The sequence below is a fragment of the Myripristis murdjan genome, chromosome 21, assembly GCF_902150065.1.
Source record: "Myripristis murdjan chromosome 21, fMyrMur1.1, whole genome shotgun sequence".
NCBI classification, from domain to species: domain Eukaryota; kingdom Metazoa; phylum Chordata; class Actinopteri; order Holocentriformes; family Holocentridae; genus Myripristis; species Myripristis murdjan.
The window spans coordinates 26151521-26172617 of record NC_044000.1 but is presented as its reverse complement, the minus strand read 5'-3'; the positions used below and the strand labels follow the sequence as shown (position 1 = coordinate 26172617).

Sequence of the window (21097 nt, the reverse complement as noted above, 5' to 3'; positions counted from 1 at the left end):
GGGGAGAACCAGGTACTGCCGTACTCAATGCAAGGTTGATCTGCAGCTTTTAATGTTCCTGTGGATAAACGGACACATTATTTATTTGTAAAGTATTTTCTCAACACTAGATGTGTTCAGCAGTCACTGTCAACCACCAAAAAACAAAACAAAAACCTTCACTTTGTTTACTGTTTTTCTTAAATAAAAACTTTAATTTTTCATAGGTGAGTTATTCTTTATTGAGTGTATCAAAATCTGTTTAATCTAAACTGTATCTCAAAGTTAATAATAAATCAGAATCAGAAATACTGATGTATGATATGAATATATGATACTGGATTTCCCCAGGGAAATTAGGTGTCATACATTCAGATCATACCTTCTGAAAGCAGAGGGTGTGCTGGAAAAAAAGATTAAATAAGATGAAGTTAACAACATTTATTAGGGTAGGAAAACACAGCAAAATTTAAAATTAAAACACAGCAAAATGACCAAAGCATCAGACTGACTGTGGTTTGTTGTGAAAATCACTAGAATGAGACGCAAAATGTAAATTCTCCCCCCAGAAAAAAAAAAAAATATATATATATATATATATAAAATATATATATATATATATATATATATTTATATATATATATATATATATATATATATATATATATATATATATATATAAAATATAAACATATAAAAAAATATATATATATATATAAAATATATATATATATATATATATATATATATATATTTTTTTTTTTTAATTAAAAGAAACAACAGCAGACATTCAGACACACCTCAACAAAAAGATGAAGAACAAGATTTTTTTTTTTATGTCGTTCCTGCCGTTCATGGCTGGTTCTTCCTGCAGTGAAAAAGAAGCAAAGCCTGTTTCTGAACTTCACAGGTTCCTCATGGGGTCTTCACAGGTTCTTCACAGGTTCTTTTCAAGTAACCTTGATAGTCAAAAAGAGCCAAAAAGCAGCCCTGAACCAGAATGGCCACCATCCAGGATCAATATATGACAGTAGTTTTTTTGCATTTGTGAGTGAATCAACATTTCAGAGCAACATGAGGAGATCAGTGGCCTGGTGTCTTTTTAAATCACAATGTTATCCTAACCTCTCTCCCCCCCTCCCTCTCTCTCTCTCTCTCTCTCTCTCTCTCTCTCTCTCTCTCTCTCTCTCCAGACTTGTTGAGGACTGGCAGTCAGCAGTCAGACAGCAGTGGTTTTGCTGAGGATCCTTCCAGTGACTCCAACAACTTCCTCAAGGTAGGTGTGTGTGTGTGTGTGTGTGTGTGTGTGTGTGTGTGTGTGTGTGTGTGTGTGTGAGACCTAGTCCTGTGCAATATCACCTGTTTGAGGAGCGTAGTTGAAAAACTGGTAGCTGACCGCCTGGTTGCGGGTGTGAAGGCAGCTCTTGTCCTCAGGCGACTCCATGAGGCGGATCGCAGCTGCAAATCAAAGAACAAATCAGCGCCTGGGAGGTCAAACTGTTGGTCTTGAAATGTGCATCGTTAGAAATCTTTGGTTGTATTTTTAATTGCAGAAATGCCTCTGTTAGCTCAGGGTGGAAATGAAACGGGCTGACCACACAAGTAATAAATCATAAATATGAAATGATGGCAAATGCTGATGATATTTTAGGTTTGTCTTGATGTGGTCACTCACAGATTAATGGAAAGATGATTGAATCAAACCTGCGAGTGTAATGTTTAGATTTAGTTAATTTAGTTTAACCTTTGAATTTGGGCAAATGCACTTGATTTCTTTCAAAAGTATAGGGGAAACAATGCAATGAGAAAAACTGCAAACTAATTGCAAGAATACTAGTAAAAAAATATATAAGAAAATGCAGGAGGCAAAAACAGAAAATAAACAAAAATAAATAAATAAAAATAATTTAAAATTTTAAAGAAAATTACCAGCAAATACAGGGGTAAAAAACCGAAAATTGTCAGTAAATGAATAAATACATAAATACCTGCAAATGCGCAAAAACATTGTTAAATATTGTAATTATATTTATTATATAGTTATTATTAAATTGTTGTTGTTTAAATATTGTTACATATTGTTAAAATGTTGTAATCTGATTGTTCGTCCAATCAGCTGCAGGAGAGCAGTGACAGCTGCGACAGTGAGACCACGGTGACATCACACGCCTCGCACGACGTGGCCACGCCCCTCGCCCTGGACCAGCCGGCTTTTGATAGGCTGGTTGGAAAAGAAGAGGAGGAGGAGAAGCCTGGCAGCCACACCGAGGCAGATGGGAGGTGTAGTCCAAGGGGAGCAGAGGAGCATGATGGGAGTTCTGAGCAGGTTGTGGAACAACTACCTGAGAACGGACTGACGAGTGCACAGGAGGACGGGAACCAGAACCAGAACCAGGAGCAGACTGAAACCAGGGACTGGGCTGGAGAGGAACCAGAATCAGAAACAAGTCCAAACCAGACTGCTTCACAACCAGAACTAGAGCAAAACCAGAACCAGTCCAGTGCAGATCCAGACCCGCAGCAGGGTGAGTCCGGTCAGGCTGTGAGTTCCCGGGCGGAGTGTGTCGTGTCAGACGGTGCCGGTCCAGAGGATACCCTCAGTCCGTCCCTCATGGTTCACAGTGCTCTGGAGCGAGCCAAACAGCACCAGCTGACCCGGGCCAGTCAGCGGGCCGACCTCCAGCCAAGAGAGACGCTCCACAGCCGGGGGAGGGGACGAGGAAGAGTGCCCTTCCAGAGGTCGTCCTCCCTGCCCTGCTCGCTCCTCTCGCCCTCGAAGGTCGTCTCCTCGGTCCGGATCCAGTTTGGGCGAGGGGCGGCGTCCTGTACCCGTCCCAGGTACTCCTACAAATACTGCCAGGAGGGAGGAGAGGAGGTGGAGGAGGTAGAGGAGGTGGAGGAGGACGAGGAGCAGCAGGATGAGCAGGAAGGACAAACCAAATGTCTCTCCACGCTGATCATAAACCCTGCCTCCTCTCACACTAACAACCAATCACCAAGGCCTCACACGGATGCACCTGCCCCCTTACGCCCCAAGGCAATCCCGCCCTACCTGATGCGGTCGTCCTATTCGCTGCAGAGCCCCAGTCCTCCTCCTGATTGGCCAGAGAGGTCGCTGGGAGGCTGTACCCACTCCTGGAGCACCCAGAGCATCCCGGATCTCTTCTCCAATCAGCCGAACGCCAGCTGGAACCAGTCAAGGCCTGTGTTGTCCTATTCTGGGACGCCTCAGCCCACCAACCCCAGCCCCGTCCCACCACAATACCTAAATCCTATCGCCGGTTCGAACCCTAATCCCAGCTCCCCAAACCCGTACCCCCTCAATCCATACGCAAGTCTTCCCAACCTCCACTACCCTAACGCCTCCCTGCCCCATCATGGTAGTCTAACCAGCCTCCACCAGCCTACAGCTCCCACAATCCCCCAGCATGGCAGCTTCTCCAACTTGCATCAGCCTGCGACTCCCACAATGCCTCAGCACACGAGTCTGAGCAACCTGCATCATCCTGGAGCTCCCATCTTGCACCACCAGGGCTACCCTCACCCTCCGCCGCCTCACAGTCCGTATCTTCATCAGTCGCCTTACCACCTCACCCACCCCGGCTCCCCGTACCAGTCGCCCTACCACGGTTACCACGGTTACCTGCACCATCACCCGGCCTTCCCCTACCCGCTCGCCCACAGCCCCATCCAGCGTCCCGCGTCGGCCCCAGGCCACTCCCTCCACAGCCTCCTCCCTGGGGGGGCTCCGGCCGCAGCTCCAGGCTCCGCCCACGCCCCGTCCAGCACAGAGATGCAGCTGAGGAGAGTCCTGCATGACATCAGAGGGACGGTGCAGAGCCTCGGACAGGTCAGTCGACACAGGGGTGTCTCTGCTCCACCTGCCAGGTGATGCTGTTGGTTTTCTTAAAGCCCATGAATCAGGGGCAAATTTTTTTTGGGTGCAGGGGGTGGTAATTTTGGGTAAAATTTGTCAAATATGAAATTACTGTCAAATGTGACAGTTGGAAGTGCATGAACTGGCAGAGCTTGCTGCCGTCGCTGCCATTTTGGTCTCTTTGGGATCAGTAAAGTACATGTATCTATCTCTTCTACTGAAAAGGTAATAATGTGCACTCTGAAAGTGGGACAGTCATCCTGTGTTGTTTCTGCAGAGCTCAGCTGACAGCCCAGACATGTTCAACGATCACAGAGCAGCGCCACCCAGCCTGCAGGTAAGCCCTCAGACTCCGCCCCCGTCCCACATGCCTCATCCCCACACACACACACACACACACATACGCACAGCAACATCTGCTGCTGCTGCTCTGTGTGAACCTCAGCCGAAAACCCAGAACTAACTTCTTCTGTTTCTTTCTTTCTTCTTTTATCCTCTTTTAACCCCCCCCCCCCCTTTTTTTTTTTTTTCTTTTTTTTTTTCTTTTCTTTTTTAGTCTGTGGCCGAGTTACAGCAGAAGAGGCGGAGTCTCAATCTGTTCCGTAGTCACATGATGGACCTGGAGCTGTCCATCATGCAACAGCAGGCTCAGGTCTACACACACATGAGCCCCGCTGACAGGTAACACACACACACACACACACACACACACACACACACTCACACAAAAAAATGTATGTATCCTACAGTACTTTCAAATTAATCTCATAAGTGTGTGTGTGGCTGTGTGTGTGTGTGTGTGTGTGTGTGTGTGTGTGTGCAGGCTGGAGGCTGAGCAGCTGCAGACTCTCCGGTCAGCCGTCAGAGAGGAGCTGCAGGAGCTGGAGCAGCAGCTGGATAAAGTGATGGACCTCACTCAGCACACACGCCGCCTGACGGTACCAAGAACAACAAAATAACAATAATAATAAATAATAATAATTATAATTATAATAATTCCCAAACTTCCTGACTGTCTGTGTATGTCCAGAACAGTATTTTTATTTTGAACAACCTAAAAGTGCTAAAAAAAAATTGGAAGAATAAATAAATATATAATACAAATAATAAATAAAAAAGAATACGTATTTAACAGAATCTCAAACTACCACAGTCCAGGACAAAAGTAAGGAAAAGTTAAAGGAAAGTTATAAAGTATTTAAAAACTATTTTTAAAAAAAGTATTAAAAAATACAAACAAAAAAATTAAAAATAAATTAAAAAAATTAAAAACTGCACTGAATAAATTACTATAATTATTTGAAAAAAATCTAAATATATTTATTTTAGCATATTAAATTGACCACTGAACATGTTTTCTGTTGTGTCAAAAAAAAAAATCATTTGTGGCAATTTAAAAAAAACAACACTGATTAATATGGAATTATGTTGTTATTATTGTTACTGTTTAGATTATTTCTATCATATATTTTTTTTCCTGTTGTGCCTTATCACTGTTTCCTGTTTGTTTTATTTAACATATTAATATTTGCCATATTGTAATTTTGATATTATAATATTATATAATGTAATGTAATATTATAATGTAATGTGATTATCCTCAGGGTCTCCATCGGGGCAGCAGCGTTGACAGTCTGTCCGCCGCCTCGGCACTGAGAGCCATGGAGCCGGTCAGAACACACACACACACACACACACACACACACATATACACACATACAGAAACACATACAGGTTAGTGTGCAGCTGATCCTGAGTCTGTCTCTCTCTCCAGGTGTCCGACCTCCTCAGAGAGCAGCTCCTCCTCCAATCAGAGCTTGGTTACGAAGGCCACGCCCCCTCCACTGGTCCCTCCTCCCGATGCTCTAGTCCAATCAGGCGAGGTGGGGAGCACCAAGTGGGAGTGTACCGGGCGTCAATCAACATAACTCCTGCCCCGCCTCCCCGACTCAACACACACACTGAGGAGGAGGAGGGGGAGGAGGGGCAAGGGAGAGGGGAGGAGCCAACAGAGAGAGGAGGAGGAGGAGGAGGAGGAGGAGGAGGAGGGCAGGTGGAGAACCTCCAGCAGCTGATCAGAGAGGTACCAGCTGACATCTTCTCATATTCCACACAAACACAATCTCCAAAATGTGTTTCCATCAGCCCTTTTCACACACACTTTGCCATATTGAATAAATGATGCAAATGTCGAATAAAAATGTGACTAAAGGTTTATATGCACACTAAAGGCAGTCAGTCTTTTTACTGGATAAAAAACATCTAATATGTGACTGAAACAGTTTTACTTAATATCAAGCAGGAAACCGCTCAGACCCACAGAGCACCTGCACTCCTGACGGCCTCCCTGCCGATGCCATTAGTCAGTTACTGAGTTAGTTTGTGAGTAGGTTAGTCAGTGAGTGAGTGTGTAATGAGCGAGTGAGTTAGTTGGTTAGTGGGTTAATTAATTAGTGAGTTGGTTTGTGAATTAGTGAGTTACTTAGTAAGTGTGTTAGTGAGTGAGTGAGTTAATGAATTACTTAGTGAGTTAGTGAGTGAATTATGAGTCTGTGAGTTAGTTAATTAGTCGTTTGTTAGTGAGTCAGTCAGTGAGTTAGTGTAGGAGTTAGTGAGAAGGAGTTAGTTGGTGAGTTGGTGAATTAGTGAGTTAGCAAAAGGTAGTGGGTTAGTGAGTGAATTAGTTGGTGATTTAGTGAGTTAGTTAGTGAGTTGTGAGTTAGTTGTTGAATTAGTCAGTGAGTTGGTGAGTTAGTTTGTTAATGAGTGAGTTCATTTGTGAGTTATTGAGTTGTTAGTGAGTTAGTGAGTGAGTTAGTTGGTGGGTGAGTTAGTTAGCTAGTTAGTTAGTGAGTGAGTTGATCAGTAAGCTAGTTACTTAGGAAATGAGTTATGAGTTAGTTAGGTTGGTGTATTAAAACCTTCAGCTGGCGGCCTGCAGGTCACAGCCAGCCCAGAATCAACTTCACGTGGCTCAGAAAACTTGAATTAAATCTGCTTTTTTCATAGCAATTTTAATATTTTAATTGCTGAAATTGCTGATGAAAAATATTTGTTAATAGTAATACCAGCGTGGTTAATGTGCAGTGAGTGGGTTGTGGCAGTTAAAGATTATAATAATCTCAGCATTTCCCACAATGCATTGCTGTTGTGCTGTATTTATACGTATTTGTTTGCTGTGTTCTCAGATCAGAGAGAGCGTGGCGCAGGAGGTGCGACAGGAAATCTTCAGCGAGCTTCTGGCTGCCGCGTCGCCTCAGAGATCACACCTGGCCACCAGACAACATCCTCTGTAGTCACGGCAACAGCAGAGCACCGCCCCCAAAACTACAGCCTTAGTAACCACAGCCTTAGCAACACCACTGTCTGTCTGTAACACTGTATATTCAAGTAGCACTGTCTGCAAGTAACACTATGTGTCTGTAACACTGTATGTCTGTAACACTGATGAGAGTATGTACTACTTAAATCAACACAGCCCGCCCACACACACACACACACACACACACCTGTGGTCTGTCCTGCTGTTAACGAGCCTCCTCGTTAGTGAACGACAGAGGAAACACAGAGATGAGTTCAGAGCTGCAGATCAGCACCAGCTTCACCTCTCCAGCTGGCTCTGCCCACCAGCTGGGGTTTTTACTGGGAGCACTGGGAGCGCTGGGAATGCTGGTACCCCGTCCACACCACCTCCATGTGTCCAAAACCCGCCAGAGTCCTCCTCCCCGGACCGGCTGTTGTGAACGCTCTCCATGGAAACAGCACAACACCACGTTCTGTCACTTTGTTTCCTGTTTCTGGAGCAGAAATGATGGGATCCACACTCCACCTGCTAACACTGCCGCTGCCGCCGCCCACACCACCAGTACTGCCAGTACATGTACAGGTTGTACTAGTGCTACTAGAATAGAACCACCACTACTACCCGAGCTTGTACTGCAGCATCCATCTCCATGGCAGCAGCTCGTAGGAACAGCTGACTGTGTAACCCATCACTGTTAGCAAGAATGAGACAGCTCCCTTACATCAGCCTCCCTACACAATACACCATCATCATCTTCATCATCAGCATCATCATCATCAGTGAGCTTCACTGTGCTCATGGACTCGGCTTCTGACCATCCATACAGCCGTGCTACTGCTCTGTTTACATCATGACATCATCATGACATCATCATAACCAGCACTACTCTAGGGTGTTAGCTGATTTCTTCTGTCTACGTTTTGTCCAGTATTTCCTCCAGAAGTATAAAAAGTGCAAGGTGAAGAAATCTGAGCCGTGCTAACAGGCTGACACCCTGGAACAGAGCTGGCACCAGACCAGACGGTTTTCATCCTTAAATCATGTTTCATACTCTGTTTACCAGCAGGCCTGACACACTGAACTGTGCCATAAACTCTATTCATCAAGAACTGCATCATAACACCTCAAACCCAGAGCCACACCTGAGAATTACACTTCAACTTAACGGCAAAGAGAAATGAGCCTTAATGAGGAACCAGCTGTTTTTAACGAGAAAGAGGTATGAGTTTAATGAAAACAGCTTTTTGTTTAACGAGAAATAAAATTAAAGTCAAAATAAGCCTCAACTTAGAAATAAGCTTTAACATAATAAGAAACACTTAGGAATAAGCCTTAACTTAATGAGAAACACTTATAAATAAGCCTTAACTTAATGAGAAACACTTAGGAATAAGTCTTAACTTAATGAGAAACATGTCTGAGCTTCCTGGGCAGTAAAACCTGATGATGGTCTTTGTGTTTGAGGTGCAGAACGCCTGTCACTCAGCTCACAGGTGTGTTCTGTGCAGGTGAGGTGGATGTAGTCGGAGATAAACGCACGATGAGTCTGAATGATGGTCCTGTAACGAAATCCACTCTGTAATTTAGTGCTCATTTACTTTACCTCAGCTAACTTAATGAGTTAAGCCTTAATGAGAACTACAACCTTTAATTTAACAAACTGTGCCTTAATGACAACTACAACCTTTAACTTAATGAGCTGTGCCTTAACGAGAACTACAACCTTTAATTTAATGAGAACTACAAGCATTACCTTAACGAGCTGTGCCTCAACAAGAACTACAACCTTTAGCTTAACGAGCTGTGCCTTAACAAAAACTACAACCTTTAACTAATCAAGAACTACCACCTGTAACTTAACGCACTGTGCCTTAACGAGAACTACAACCTTTAACTAATCAAGAACTACAACCTTTAACTTAACGAGCTGTGCCTTAACAAGAACTACAAGCATTACCTTTAACGAGCTGTGCCTTAACAAGAACTACAACCTTTAACTTAACAAGAACTACAGCCTTTAACTTAACAAGCTGTGCCTTAACGAGAACTACAAGCATTACCTTAACGAGTTGTGCCTTAATGAGAACTACAACCTTTAACTTAATGAGCTGTGCCTTAACGAGAGCTACAACTTTAATTAAGTCTTAACAAGATAATCCTGAAATTGATTGTAACAAACTGTTAAAAACTGCATGTTCAGTTAACGAGCTGTGCATTAACAAGAAGTCTTAACAACCACACCTTAACTTATTGAGGACTGCACATTAATGATAACTAAGTCTTAACATAAAGAGGAGTGTGTGTGTGTGTGTGTGTGTGTGTGTGTGTGTCTGCCTACACTGTGCAACATGTTGGTTGTTACTGAGCAGGTGATGATGTCAGCGTGTGATGTCATGAGGTCACGCGGAGGTCAGAGGTGACTCAGCAGGAGGATACAGAAAGTTGTCATGGTGATGATGATGTTGATGATGTTGATGACGAAGATGACGATGATCCCGTCATCCTGCACATGGCTAGAGGGTGGAGCCTGACCAGACCTTATATGGGCGAACAGGAAGTGTAGCGCTAACCTTAGCTGCATCAAAACTCCAGGCAACACACTGATCACTGCAACCAATCAATCAATCAATTAATCAATAAATCACTTGTAACATTTCAACCTGTTGCAAACATGATCAGTCTGTTTTGTTTTGTTTTTCTGAGTAATGAGGAGGGAATCTGATTCGCTGCCTACGTACATGTGCCTAATACATGTGATTATTGATCACTGATTGCTAATCATCTGTTCAGTGTGAGGATGAGATACTGTTGGATTTATTGATCTAGTTCAACCTTCTCCATGTCCTGGGCCCCAGGCCCTGGACTCTGCCTGCATCACTGAGCTGAAATGTGATTTGATGGGAAAGAAATGAGGGCCTGAATGTCTCGTTGCCATGGAGATCTTTGCAGCTTAACCCTTTGAAACCTGGACGGACGTCACGGCTCTTTTCTTTAAATGATTTGAAAAAGCTTTGACAAGCGTTATTCCAGAAAACTATTTACAGTTATTATAATTATGTATTTAAAACTATGTTACCTTTTCTGGGGCGAACTTTCTGGTCATTTTCTTGTTGTTTTTTCTTTTTTGCTAAATTTAAGGTAATTTTCTTTTTTCTTTCTTTCTTTCTTTCTTTCTTTCTTTCTTTCTTTCTAATGTTTGGCTCATTTCTGGTTAAGCTGCTCATTTTGACAGAGTCTAATGATCCTGCTCAGGTTTCAAAGGGTTCAGCTCCTCCCTCGTATTTTTCTCGGTGTCGTCCCTGTATGTGTAAACCAAGCGCTCCTCTGGCTCTCCGCTCTGTATTTTAATATTTTAATATTTTAATATTTTGCTCTGCGGTGCTGAGCTTGTGTTTCGGTGTCCTCGCATTCATCCTCTTCAAACAGCAGCTTCGCCTCTTTGTCTTCATTTTTACGTCATCAGTGTGTTTGTGAGCGTTTCTGTTGAGCTGCACGTGAAGCCTCAGCTCTCACACTCCGCTCTGTTTTACTAATCTGCCACACACTCCTAATGACGCTTCACTGTTGGCTATTGATGAATATATGAATTAATATGAATTGATAGGTGGTTATTGATGTGTATTGATGTGTGTGTTGTCTGTGGGGAAGCTGGGAGGGATCACTGTAGAGACCATGAGAATAATAAAGATGTATTTATTTTCAATAAAAACTCAATAGTGCCGCCTCATGCTTTACACAGTGTGTGTGTGCGTGTGTGTGTGTGTGTGTGTGTGTGTGTGTGTTAAGGTGGACGAATTCATCAGACAGGTAACTTGTGGTAAGTGGAGACCACTTTATAAAAATTTCATGTCTCCACAAAAACAAACCAAAAAAGCTCCTGATGTCTATTTTCTGAGGAACATAAATGCCTCTTTTCCTGTTATTTTCCTATTTGAGCTGGAAAGTAGATCCGGCAGCACCTGCAGGAACTGTCTGCACTGTCACTAGGAGGGAACAACCTCAGATAGAACAGCAAATAAGATAAATAAATGTAATTACACAGGGAAAAAGCACAGGTCCTGGGACAGTGTGTTTTTTTTTTGTTTGTTTGTTTTTGTTTTTTTTTTCTGTGTGTGTGATGTTGCTGTAATCGTCTGTTGCTGCTGCAGCTGCTGAGGATTTTCCTCCAGCATGTGGACGCGTCACGCCCAGGGAACCAGACCACACAACACTGAATGTCAGTTGTGCTTTAAAACAATTCAATCCATGACTATGTTTTCCAGTAACAAAGACGTAGTTCACTCAGCCCAGGTGTGTGCTGATGGGCCGCTCACCTGTTCAACATTCAACATGTGAATGAGCAGGAATTTCCTAAAAAACAAAGTATAAACTCATAAAAATAATCCCGCTCAGTCAGGGCATGTTGGCTGCGTTCACTGGGATTAAGGCTATCCACATGTGGTCAGATTACCAATGATGCATTGTAATGTCCAGTGTGTAGAGAGGAGAGCGAGCAGGTGGAGGACTGCCTGCCAGGCGGCGTGTGGTGACAGCCTGCGGCCTGCAGAGGGCAGCAGTACAACGTCCTGTTGAGTGAGTGTGTGTTTGGCTCACAACCACCACAGCACTGCTTCTCAAAGTGGGGCCCAGGACCCCAGGGGCCTCATAGGGTCCACCAGGGGCCCTCAGCAAAATGAGGAATAATTTAAAAGCTTGTGGAAGGCAAGTGAACGCAGCACACGTCCTCACCAGCATTTACACACAAAACCCTGATCAAGCAACACACACTCTGAAATATAACAGCAGTCATAATCCTTAGCTATATATCATTCTAATAATCATCCTTATAATTACGATATAGTTTCCTGTTATTTTATCAATTTATTTGTTTGTTTATTTATTTATTTATTTACTAATTTTCAATTAATTCACAACAGTTTTGGAGGGAAATTTTCTTGTTTTTGTTTTGCTAATTTGAAACTAATGTTTTATTTATTTATTCATCAATTGACTTATTTATTCATTTATTCATTCAGTCATTTATGTGTTGTTGTTTTTTTATAATTTTATTCTCATGTGCTAATTGTGTTTTTTCCCATGTTTCTGAGGAAATTCCAGATTCAGAAGAAAACAATCTGGTGATTCTGGGCTCAAATCAGCAGGATCTCCTTATTCCTGAATCCTAAGTCAGAGTAGAATCTGCTGAGGTGATGAGCTGCAGGCCTGAGACACGGCCAGCAGGGGGCAGCACATGTGGAGCCTTCAGAAGTGGAGGAGGATAAAAAAGATAAGGAAGTATAATTTATCACTTTAATCTCAGAAATTCTGAGGGTTTTTTTTCTCCCTCCAGTGGTCCTGATACGCCATCACAGGTTCCAGCTCAGTTATTTCTATAAAACAGAAACCCTGAAGGGCCCTAGGACGGAGCCCTGCGGGACGCCGCCATCCATTTCATTAATGGTCGGCTCAGTCTCACATGGTCCAAAAAGGAAAACGAAGACACACAACTGTTAGCATTTTTTAATTAAAACAAACAAAATATATTGACAAACAAATGAAATGATAAAAGGAGAAACATTACATAATGTCAAACTGAAATGTTTGTTGCATAACTGCATCATCATCATCATCAACACTGTCGCCATAAAAAATAGACATCAGAGAATAAATACTGTACATGAGGACAGGAGGACAGACGGGCTCTGAAGCAGGGCGTGTTCGCCCTCGTCACGTGACACAGGATACGGGACACGCCCAAGAAAAAACAACAAACTAAACTAACAACCTCGACTAGTGAGGGCTCAGTCTGCCACACAGGAAGTTCACGTGTGTCGAACACAACATGGCCCGGTTTGGGTGAACTGCCCCTTTAAGCTGTTTTTTTTTTTTTTTCAAGCAATCAGTAACAAGAACAATACTTTATTAAATACTTCAGCATCTCTATATTCTCTAGATTTATGGAAAATGAACATGATTTTGGAGCAAAGTGATGAAATCAGTGTCATGGTAGAGATTCATAACACACACACTCACATACACACACACACACACACACACACACACACACACACACACACACACAGGCGTCACAAGTGCAACATGTCTCAGTTTGTGTTGGACTGTCTCTAAACGTGCATGAGAATGATGTAACAGGAAGTGCGCTGCCTGTTAGCATATCGGCTACGTGTTCGCTTTGGTGAGAACAACACATCCTCTCCCAGAATGCATTGCTGTTTGAAGTGAGCCTCAGACTTGGCGGTATTGCTGATAGAAGGATCCACGAAGCAGAGCAAATAGAAAAAAGAGCAGCTGATCTGTACATTATTGCATCGTGATGACATCATCGGACAGACAGGAGGACACTGGAGGAAGTTGATATTTAAATTCAACTGTGAATGCTGATCTCCCATGATGCTTCACTTCCTGTTTGCTCGCCATCTGGCAGGAAAAACGAGCAAACGGTTCAGTCGCTGCTTCACGGCGGCCTCGTCAAAACGGGCCCACTGGGATTTGTTTTCCTTCTGAAAAGTGAAATATCCCTTTAATGGTGATTATCAGTAAAAACTCTGTTACACATCAAACTGCCAACGCAACAGGAGCATTTGAATGCACCATGGAATCATTTGGTGTCCAGCGACTGGCCTCAAGACACGAGGAACACGAGGAAACGTGATTTATAAGAATATCTGATCTGTCAGGTTTATATTTATCTCAGACGATTATCACTTTCTTCCAATAAAACTCACATAACATCAAAAATATTAAAAAAAAAAAAATGAGTTTGACATAATAACAAAACAAAACAAAACTAGTAGTGTAATGTTAGTAACAGTGAATTATTGAGAAAAAAAAAAGTTGGGTTTCCAAGAGACTGATGGTTTTCTTACAGTAAATAATTTTCCCGTTGATTTCCAATGGCATTTCAATTATTTGTTTGTAGTTTTTGACAAATGATTACACAGCTATTTTTAAGTCTTAAATATGTTTATGTAATGTGTTGGGGTGACGTTTCTGAAGCTGTGTTCGTCACACAAAATGTGTTCGCCAGAAAAAAAATCCTGACAGACAGTACAGCTTGTCAGGATGCTGGGTGCTATAGCACAGCGCCCCCTGGAGGAGCTGTGGCTGAGAGTGGAAGGGATTTTTATTATTGAGATCAAACGGCGCGACACCAAGAACCTGAAGCTGATGTGGAGAACTGCACCATGAGACCAGATACTGCATAGAGAGTACAGGACACACACACACACACACACACACACACACACATCAATGCATTAATAATCTGCTCATTAGGAAGACTGAGATCCTTCAAGTTATTCAGGAGGAGACAGACAGACAAGCAGACAGACAGGCAGACAGACAGGTGAAAATCAAATCTTCACCGTTTGACACTGAAACTGATACAGTGCTGGTATAAAAGTTTATGAAATTATTTACTTCCAGATGAAAGAAGACCATCTCATTAAAGCCCCTTTACTCCTGGTTTGAACATGCGTCTTGTGCCCAGTGTTACCGCAGAATTTAGCCGGGTTACAGCGCCACCTGTTGTTGATGCACCTCCAGTGTTTACAGACAGTGGCCGGCTCTATTTTCATTCATATCTCCACCTGTGTATCTGTTGGACTGGAGAGGCATCTGCACTGACCACCTCATGAAGCTGCCCTGAACCCGACTGGACCCTCTGCGAGCCACTCTGAGAGCAACCCATCTTTAACTGCCATCCGGTCACCTGGGACGCAGGTTAATGCCAGGTGTAAAGAGGCGTGAGGCCTTGTTCACACTGCCAGCCCAAATCTGTTTTTTGGCATATTCAGACTGTATCAAGACTGATTTTAGAAAGAAAGAGTCCAATCAGATTCCTACAGATATGTCTCAGTCCAGATGCTCTGAATACCTCCTACCTCCACATTAGAAAGCCACATCATCAGCATACGTAGTTATGACGCGTACGTTGTTATTACAGCGACCCGTGCAGATGGGTTGGTGATGCCTACAGTCTGAACAAGGCCTGAGACCTTCACTCACGTGACTGGGCAGCTGGATGAGCTCTGCCCAGACACTTTGCTAACAGATATGTAGCTTTCAGGAATCAATGGGTTTGTAATTTGGATGCAGGTGGGCGGCAGTACGACCCTGTTTACACTCTTCTGCTTTTTTTTTTGGTAGAAGAAAAATCAACTGCCTAACCTCATTTGGTGCTGACATCAGGCTTTGGTTACATGACCCCAACAGCTGATACATGGATCTAAGTTGCATACACATGTACATCAACTGGACTGACTGGTGAAAGAGACGCTGCGGGTCCGCTGATTTCAAAGTAAAACAAAAAAGGAGTCCACACAGCATCAGCTCAAGTCTGAATGAGGTGCAGCCGCTCTGCCGGCTGAAACAACAGAGGTCTGGACAAATTTACACCCGATGATTGATTAGAAAAAGGTGGCAATCATCAAACTGGTCAAATCTGGTGAGGGGCGGAGCTATGGGTGAAGCTATGGGTGAGGACCGACACTGACGCTGCGTTCAATTCAGTTAGGGCCTTGTTAAAAACGAGGTCCAAATTGTGACAAACAAACAAAAAGATAAGCCATCCAACTCAGAATTACAAGGCAATTCAAGTTTCATTTTTGAGTTTTTCTGATGTCAGTCATAGCAGAAAAAAACTTGTTTACAGGAAGAATGCAGACACCTGTAGTGTAAATGCATAGTTTCCTCTGGTTGGCATCAACTTTTCCCAAGCTGACACCAAGAACGCTGAGCAGGAAATTTACTAGTTGCAAATTCTGAGTTTTGACCTGAAGTGAATGCAGCGTGACACTCCGTTTATTCGCATTGTAGGAACACGGAGGCTGCTACAGCTAGCTAGCTAGTAAAAAAAACTTTTGACAAGGCACAAACAATAATGTACAATATTAGGGATGCTAAATTTCTCAATCTAAAGTAAAGATTTCATCAAGCCGCAGAGATATTTGTGTTTTCAGAGAACTGTCTGATGCAGATAGAAAAATCTAATCTGCCCAAAGAATTTGTATTTAACCCTCCTATTATTGTGGGGTCAGTTTGACCACATTTAATATTTAACATCTCCTTATACATGATTAACGTTGTTTTTTGCATATTTTTTTTACTTTTCCTTATTTAACAGAGACAATCGGGTAAATATAATATTAACATGATGATATGTTTTCAGTGTCCTGGACACATTTTGTTCACATCTGTGTTTCTTTGGGTTCTTTTTTTGAGAGGGTAACAGAGGGTTAAATCAAATTGGCGCACCTAAAGTAGTGTTGTCGCTAAGCCAACAACAGAGACTTCTTGGGTTTGGGATCGGCGAGGTCTCGTTACGTCATTTATGTCATGAGAATTTCTCCAGACGTCTGTTGTTGGCGCTGTGGCAGCGCCTACAGCCTGAACCCACTCACACTGACTGGGTCTGAAAAGTTCCTCGGCTGCCTGGATGGCAGTGGACGTTCCATTGCTTTCGACTCTAAAAACATTCAACTGATTCTCCACGTTCTACTGCAGAGTTCTATAAGGTCTTTCATATGTCGAGTTAAAGGTTCCACTGATTCTTCTCGTTAGAAGATCCAGATGGTCCACTCAGACACTTTAGATTCCAGAAGGTTCTTGTGAGATCCGTGAGAGGACGGGAAGGCTAACACAAACAAATCCAAGAGATAGACGAGTGATTCCAGTACATAGACACGTCCCGGCTGTTAACACCAGGCAACGGTCGGGGACGGAGGCTCTGATTAAAAACCAGCAAAAAAAAAAAAAAAAAAAAAAATCCAGGCCCAGCACTGTCCATAGCTGAAACAGTCAGTGTGTGTGTTTGTGTGTGTGTGTGTGTGTGTGTGTGTGTGTGTGTGTGTGTGTATGTGTGTGTGTCTGTTGTCCAAAAGTCCAAACTGACCAAATGTCCAAACGTAACACACCGGCAGTGGACAAAGACAACAGCGATGACATCAGATCAGGTAGTAGTCGCAGTCGCCGTGGTAACAGCAGTAGTACATTATGCAGTACACCTCCAGGCTCTGTGACATCATGCTGAGTTGTGTGTTGAGTTGAGTTGTGCTCATTTTTATTGCATCTTCTCCCGGAGGCTCGGCGTTCTCCTCTGTTCTGTCTGTGGTCCGTCAGCAGGGGGGAACACACCCTGAACCCTGCACAGCTGACAAGGTTGCTAGTTTGAAACCCTGCCCCTCCCTGTAGTGTTTGGCTCCTGGGTTTTAGCCCTTCCCATAATGTTTTATTAGAACTGTAAGAGCTCCCTCGTCATGTTTACTATGTGGAAGCTTTGCTAATTCTGTATGATTTCTCCGTCTTTGCTGCACAACATCAACAACAACAAGGGATGATTTTGATTATGGAGTATGGAGTTCATCATGGACGCATTGCCAGTAATACCGTGTTAGCTTTAGTGTTTGTTAGTAGCCTGTAAATCTGTGTCGTTAACTATGACAGTTCCTCTCAAGTCACCAGCTTGGATGTCCGATCTTTTCTACATACCTGAAATGTAAGCACATGTTTTGCCATTCTGACCTGGTTACAGCTCACTAACCCAACCCAACTGTTTCCTGAATTCTTACCACTGTAACGTCATAATAAAAGTACTGTGTTGATGTTACTTTCAACAGATGTTTCCATTTGTGACGTCAGTGGAGATTCTCAGTCGTCCAGGTCCTGGTTCTCCACATTGTAGAGTTGAATGAAGGTCGACTGGACTGCTTTGTAGATTCACAAACATGTCTCACTTCTGATCCAGGAAGCTCCAAGGAGGTCCAACCTCCTGGAGAACATCCACACAGATCAAATACCTGGGACTCCCCACCGGTGTGTCAGAACTGAAGAAGTGAAACGTCTTCTAGAATGTAACAAAAGGCCAGCTGACCTCCATTCACCTCGATGTGGATTCCACTTGTGACCCATGTGATGACTGCATGACTCAAAGTCTTAGTAAAGATGGAAGTGGTGTCTTCTTTGTTTGTTGTTGTTGAAATTTAACTCACATTTTGGAATCTTTACAGTCTGTCTGTGGGTTGCTGTAAACCGGTAAAGCAAGGCATTGTGGGAAGAGCTGAAAACCTCTGTGGTGGAATTAGGGTTTGTTTCATATCACATTCTACATCACAGCGTCGCCCCCTGCTGGTCAGTTCATGACGCATTTCAGTGAGAGCAAACGGGCAAACTTTTGCAGTGGATAGTGGTAGGTGTGCATCGTGGTAATGGGGAGGGAACTTTACGCAAATCATCAGGCATCAGATGCACGTGGCAACGAATGAAAGGCTAACAAATGTTTGATTAGCATTAGCAAAAAAGAACCTCTCAGAACAGAACAGAACAGAACAGCGCCACCGTGGAAGGAAGGTTGGTTATTGCAGTGTCCTGCTGTGCTGTAACATGGCGTTGTTTCCCCGTTTCCCCCCCAGTTTGCATCCATGGCAGTCCAATAAAATGTGCTTAAGCCTCTTCTGTTTTTTTGCCCGCTTGTTCCCTCCAAAGCTCTTCAGTAGTAGCAAGAGAAAATATATATTAGCTTAGACAGCCAATCAAAATGAGTGGGCAGGACTGGCAGTATTTTGAGCATCCAGAATTTTCCAGCATTTGCAAGCATTGGAAGCGACATCAGCGGGCGGGCAGGCGGGCGTTCAGGGTCAGAGTGACTGACCAGTAACATGGACGGCTGCTTATATTGTCCGGTAAATTAAAAAAACATAAGTCGTGGATGGATGTTTTGAAGCAAAGTCAAAGCTTATCATGTTACCTGTCATCAGGATTTAAAATAACCTCGATTTTAAAAATTTTGTAATGAAAAGCTGAAAAAAATAACTTTCAGTTATATCTCCCATAGGAATGAATGGACTTCCACGTGTGAAAAAAGTTGCTGGTTCCAATCCCTGCTCTCTGGACAGATCGCCGTCCTTTCTGTGGTGTGCAGCTCTGCGCTGGGCGGGGGGAGCAGTTACGGGTCAGGGGTCAGTGTCCCGTCTGTGTCGAGGGTCGCCGGTTTGAATCCCCGCCGCCGCCGCCGCCGTCAGGTCAGTACGGCGTGAAGAGAATCGAACCCTGGGTGGTTCTGATTGGTCCAGGAGCGGGGCGCAGGAAGGAGGGCGGGAAGAGAGAGGAGGTCGGGCGAGGATGGAGGGAAATGGTGGGAGAGAGGGGGGAGGAGGAGGCAGGGAGGAGGGGGGAGGAGGAGGGGGCAAGGGTGATGGAGGAGGCGAGGGAGGAAGGAGGGAGGAGAGGAGACGAGGAGGGACAGAAGGGGGAGGAGAGGAAGGAGGGAGAGAGGGAAGGTTTCACCAAATCCTTCTGCAGAGCCAGTTTGTTCTGGAGGAGGAGAAGAAGAAATATGTAAAATATATGTCCTGCAGTGATATGTGAGAGAGAGAGAGAGGGAGAGAGAGGTAGAGAGACACTTACAGTGAGTGCGCTGCGCTGCTGTTTGTTGTACGGGCTGTATTTGGGTTTGCTGGGTTTCCCTGCCACTCGGTCCTTGTGCCTCCTGCTGGAGATATGCTGCAACAACAACCACAACAACATTTAACAGCTCCATCCCACTGATTCTGAAGGTTTGGTCCATTTACTACAATTCTCCCACATTTTCCATGTCAACCAATCAAATCCCGTGGGGAACTAAAGATTTCACAACATAGAATCAAAATGTGAATTTTTGGTTGAAACAGCCGCCTTATAATGTTCTGCTGCTGCGGCTAACAAAGTCCTCATTTTCCATACAGAACACATTGCGTCTTATACAATAATATGAACCCAAAGTATTCTAATGTAGACTGTGATGTACCACAAGGCTCTATCCTGGGCCCATTCATGTTTTTTACAAGTTTCCTCTCAAGGTATAGAGTCATTTGTCGGTGAGTCAGTCTGACAATGGGAACCATGGAGACTCTGCTATCAAATTACATGAGCCATGTTGTTTGTTTGTTTGTTGTGATTGTTTTTTTTTTTTTTCTTGTCATCTTTAGTCCATGTGATGATCTGTGTGATTTCAACAGTGGCTCGCCAAATCGGATGCAGATCTTTATTTGGGTCAGACCAGAAACAACATGTACTTCCACCTCAAATAAAAAATAAGAACATGCGTTTAAATAAATTAAAATATTGATTCTGGTGATATAAAATCATCAAATAAAAAAAAAAAAAAACAATATGTCTTCAATATCGTATTAAAACAGTATCACATTTGAATGAATCCCTCCAGTTAAAGGTTTGGTTTCGTTCAGGCCCAGCCAAGTGGTGCCAACACTGTTTTAAATAAAACCTAATTTTCTGAGGCTGCCTGCCTGTTTGAGCTGGATCTCGGAGTTGACGTGGACGTCGCAGATCTGGCAGTGGAAGGTTTTGTTCTGCAGGCCCGAGCCCTTCAGCACCGAGCTGCTCTGGTTCTTCAGCTTGGCTCCGGGTCGAGGGTAGGCCTTGATGGGCCCGGCGCCGCTGCGAGCCTCCAGCATTGTCTTGTGCTTCGAACCTGCAGGACAGACAGACAGAGGTTAGACATGATCCTGTCAGTGCAGCAGAGCAGCTGTTTTGTGAACTTTTACTTTTTGAAATCAGTAATTTAACTTTTACTTCAGTTCATTTTTGTCTCTGGCTGAGACTTTGTTTTTATCTCCATCTTTCATATGTTTTATTGATATTTGATCATACCCTCTATTCTCACTTTATTGTAAAGCACAGCTGTTTTTTTTAACATCTTTATTTTTCTGCTTTATTCTCAAATCTGGAATGAACATAAGAAAAACGTAGCACGATGGAATCAGAATGAGAAAGGAAAATAAAAATGACAAAGAAAAGAAATCAGTGGACTCTCCTTCTCCCATCGAGCCAGAGGGGCAGCGGTGGTCTTTTATTTTGAAGTGCTGTAAAAATATTTTTATTAAAGTAAAGTTACGGTCACTGAGGACAGGACTGCTGTGTCAGCTGGTGTCAGGAGGATAAAA

At 43.4% G+C, this 21097-nt stretch overlaps 2 protein-coding genes across 4 annotated transcripts in view; one reads left to right on the top strand and one right to left on the bottom strand.

The window, feature by feature from the left end:
* The window catches only part of itprid2 (ITPR interacting domain containing 2), a 47918-nt gene extending 37049 nt beyond the window's left edge, over positions 1 to 10869 (top strand). For all 3 annotated transcript variants that reach the window (XM_030080505.1, XM_030080507.1, XM_030080506.1), the window contains exons 15-22: positions 1173 to 1255; positions 2096 to 3829; positions 4134 to 4193; positions 4413 to 4537; positions 4680 to 4794; positions 5461 to 5526; positions 5631 to 5939; positions 7045 to 10869. In XM_030080505.1, coding sequence (XP_029936365.1) covers positions 1173 to 1255; positions 2096 to 3829; positions 4134 to 4193; positions 4413 to 4537; positions 4680 to 4794; positions 5461 to 5526; positions 5631 to 5939; positions 7045 to 7152 — 2600 coding nt within the window. In that variant the 3' untranslated portion in view covers positions 7153 to 10869. The remainder of the gene's footprint in view (positions 1 to 1172; positions 1256 to 2095; positions 3830 to 4133; positions 4194 to 4412; positions 4538 to 4679; positions 4795 to 5460; positions 5527 to 5630; positions 5940 to 7044) is intronic.
* A 7020-nt stretch (positions 10870 to 17889) lies between these two features.
* Positions 17890 to 21097, bottom strand: part of znf385b (zinc finger protein 385B) — a 52071-nt gene continuing 48863 nt past the window's right edge. Inside the window, exons 10-13 of the mRNA XM_030081337.1 lie at positions 20441 to 20625; positions 19563 to 19658; positions 19344 to 19469; positions 17890 to 17928 (exon numbers count right to left, since the gene is read on the bottom strand). Of these exons, the coding sequence (XP_029937197.1) occupies positions 17890 to 17928; positions 19344 to 19469; positions 19563 to 19658; positions 20441 to 20625 (446 nt within the window). The remainder of the gene's footprint in view (positions 17929 to 19343; positions 19470 to 19562; positions 19659 to 20440; positions 20626 to 21097) is intronic.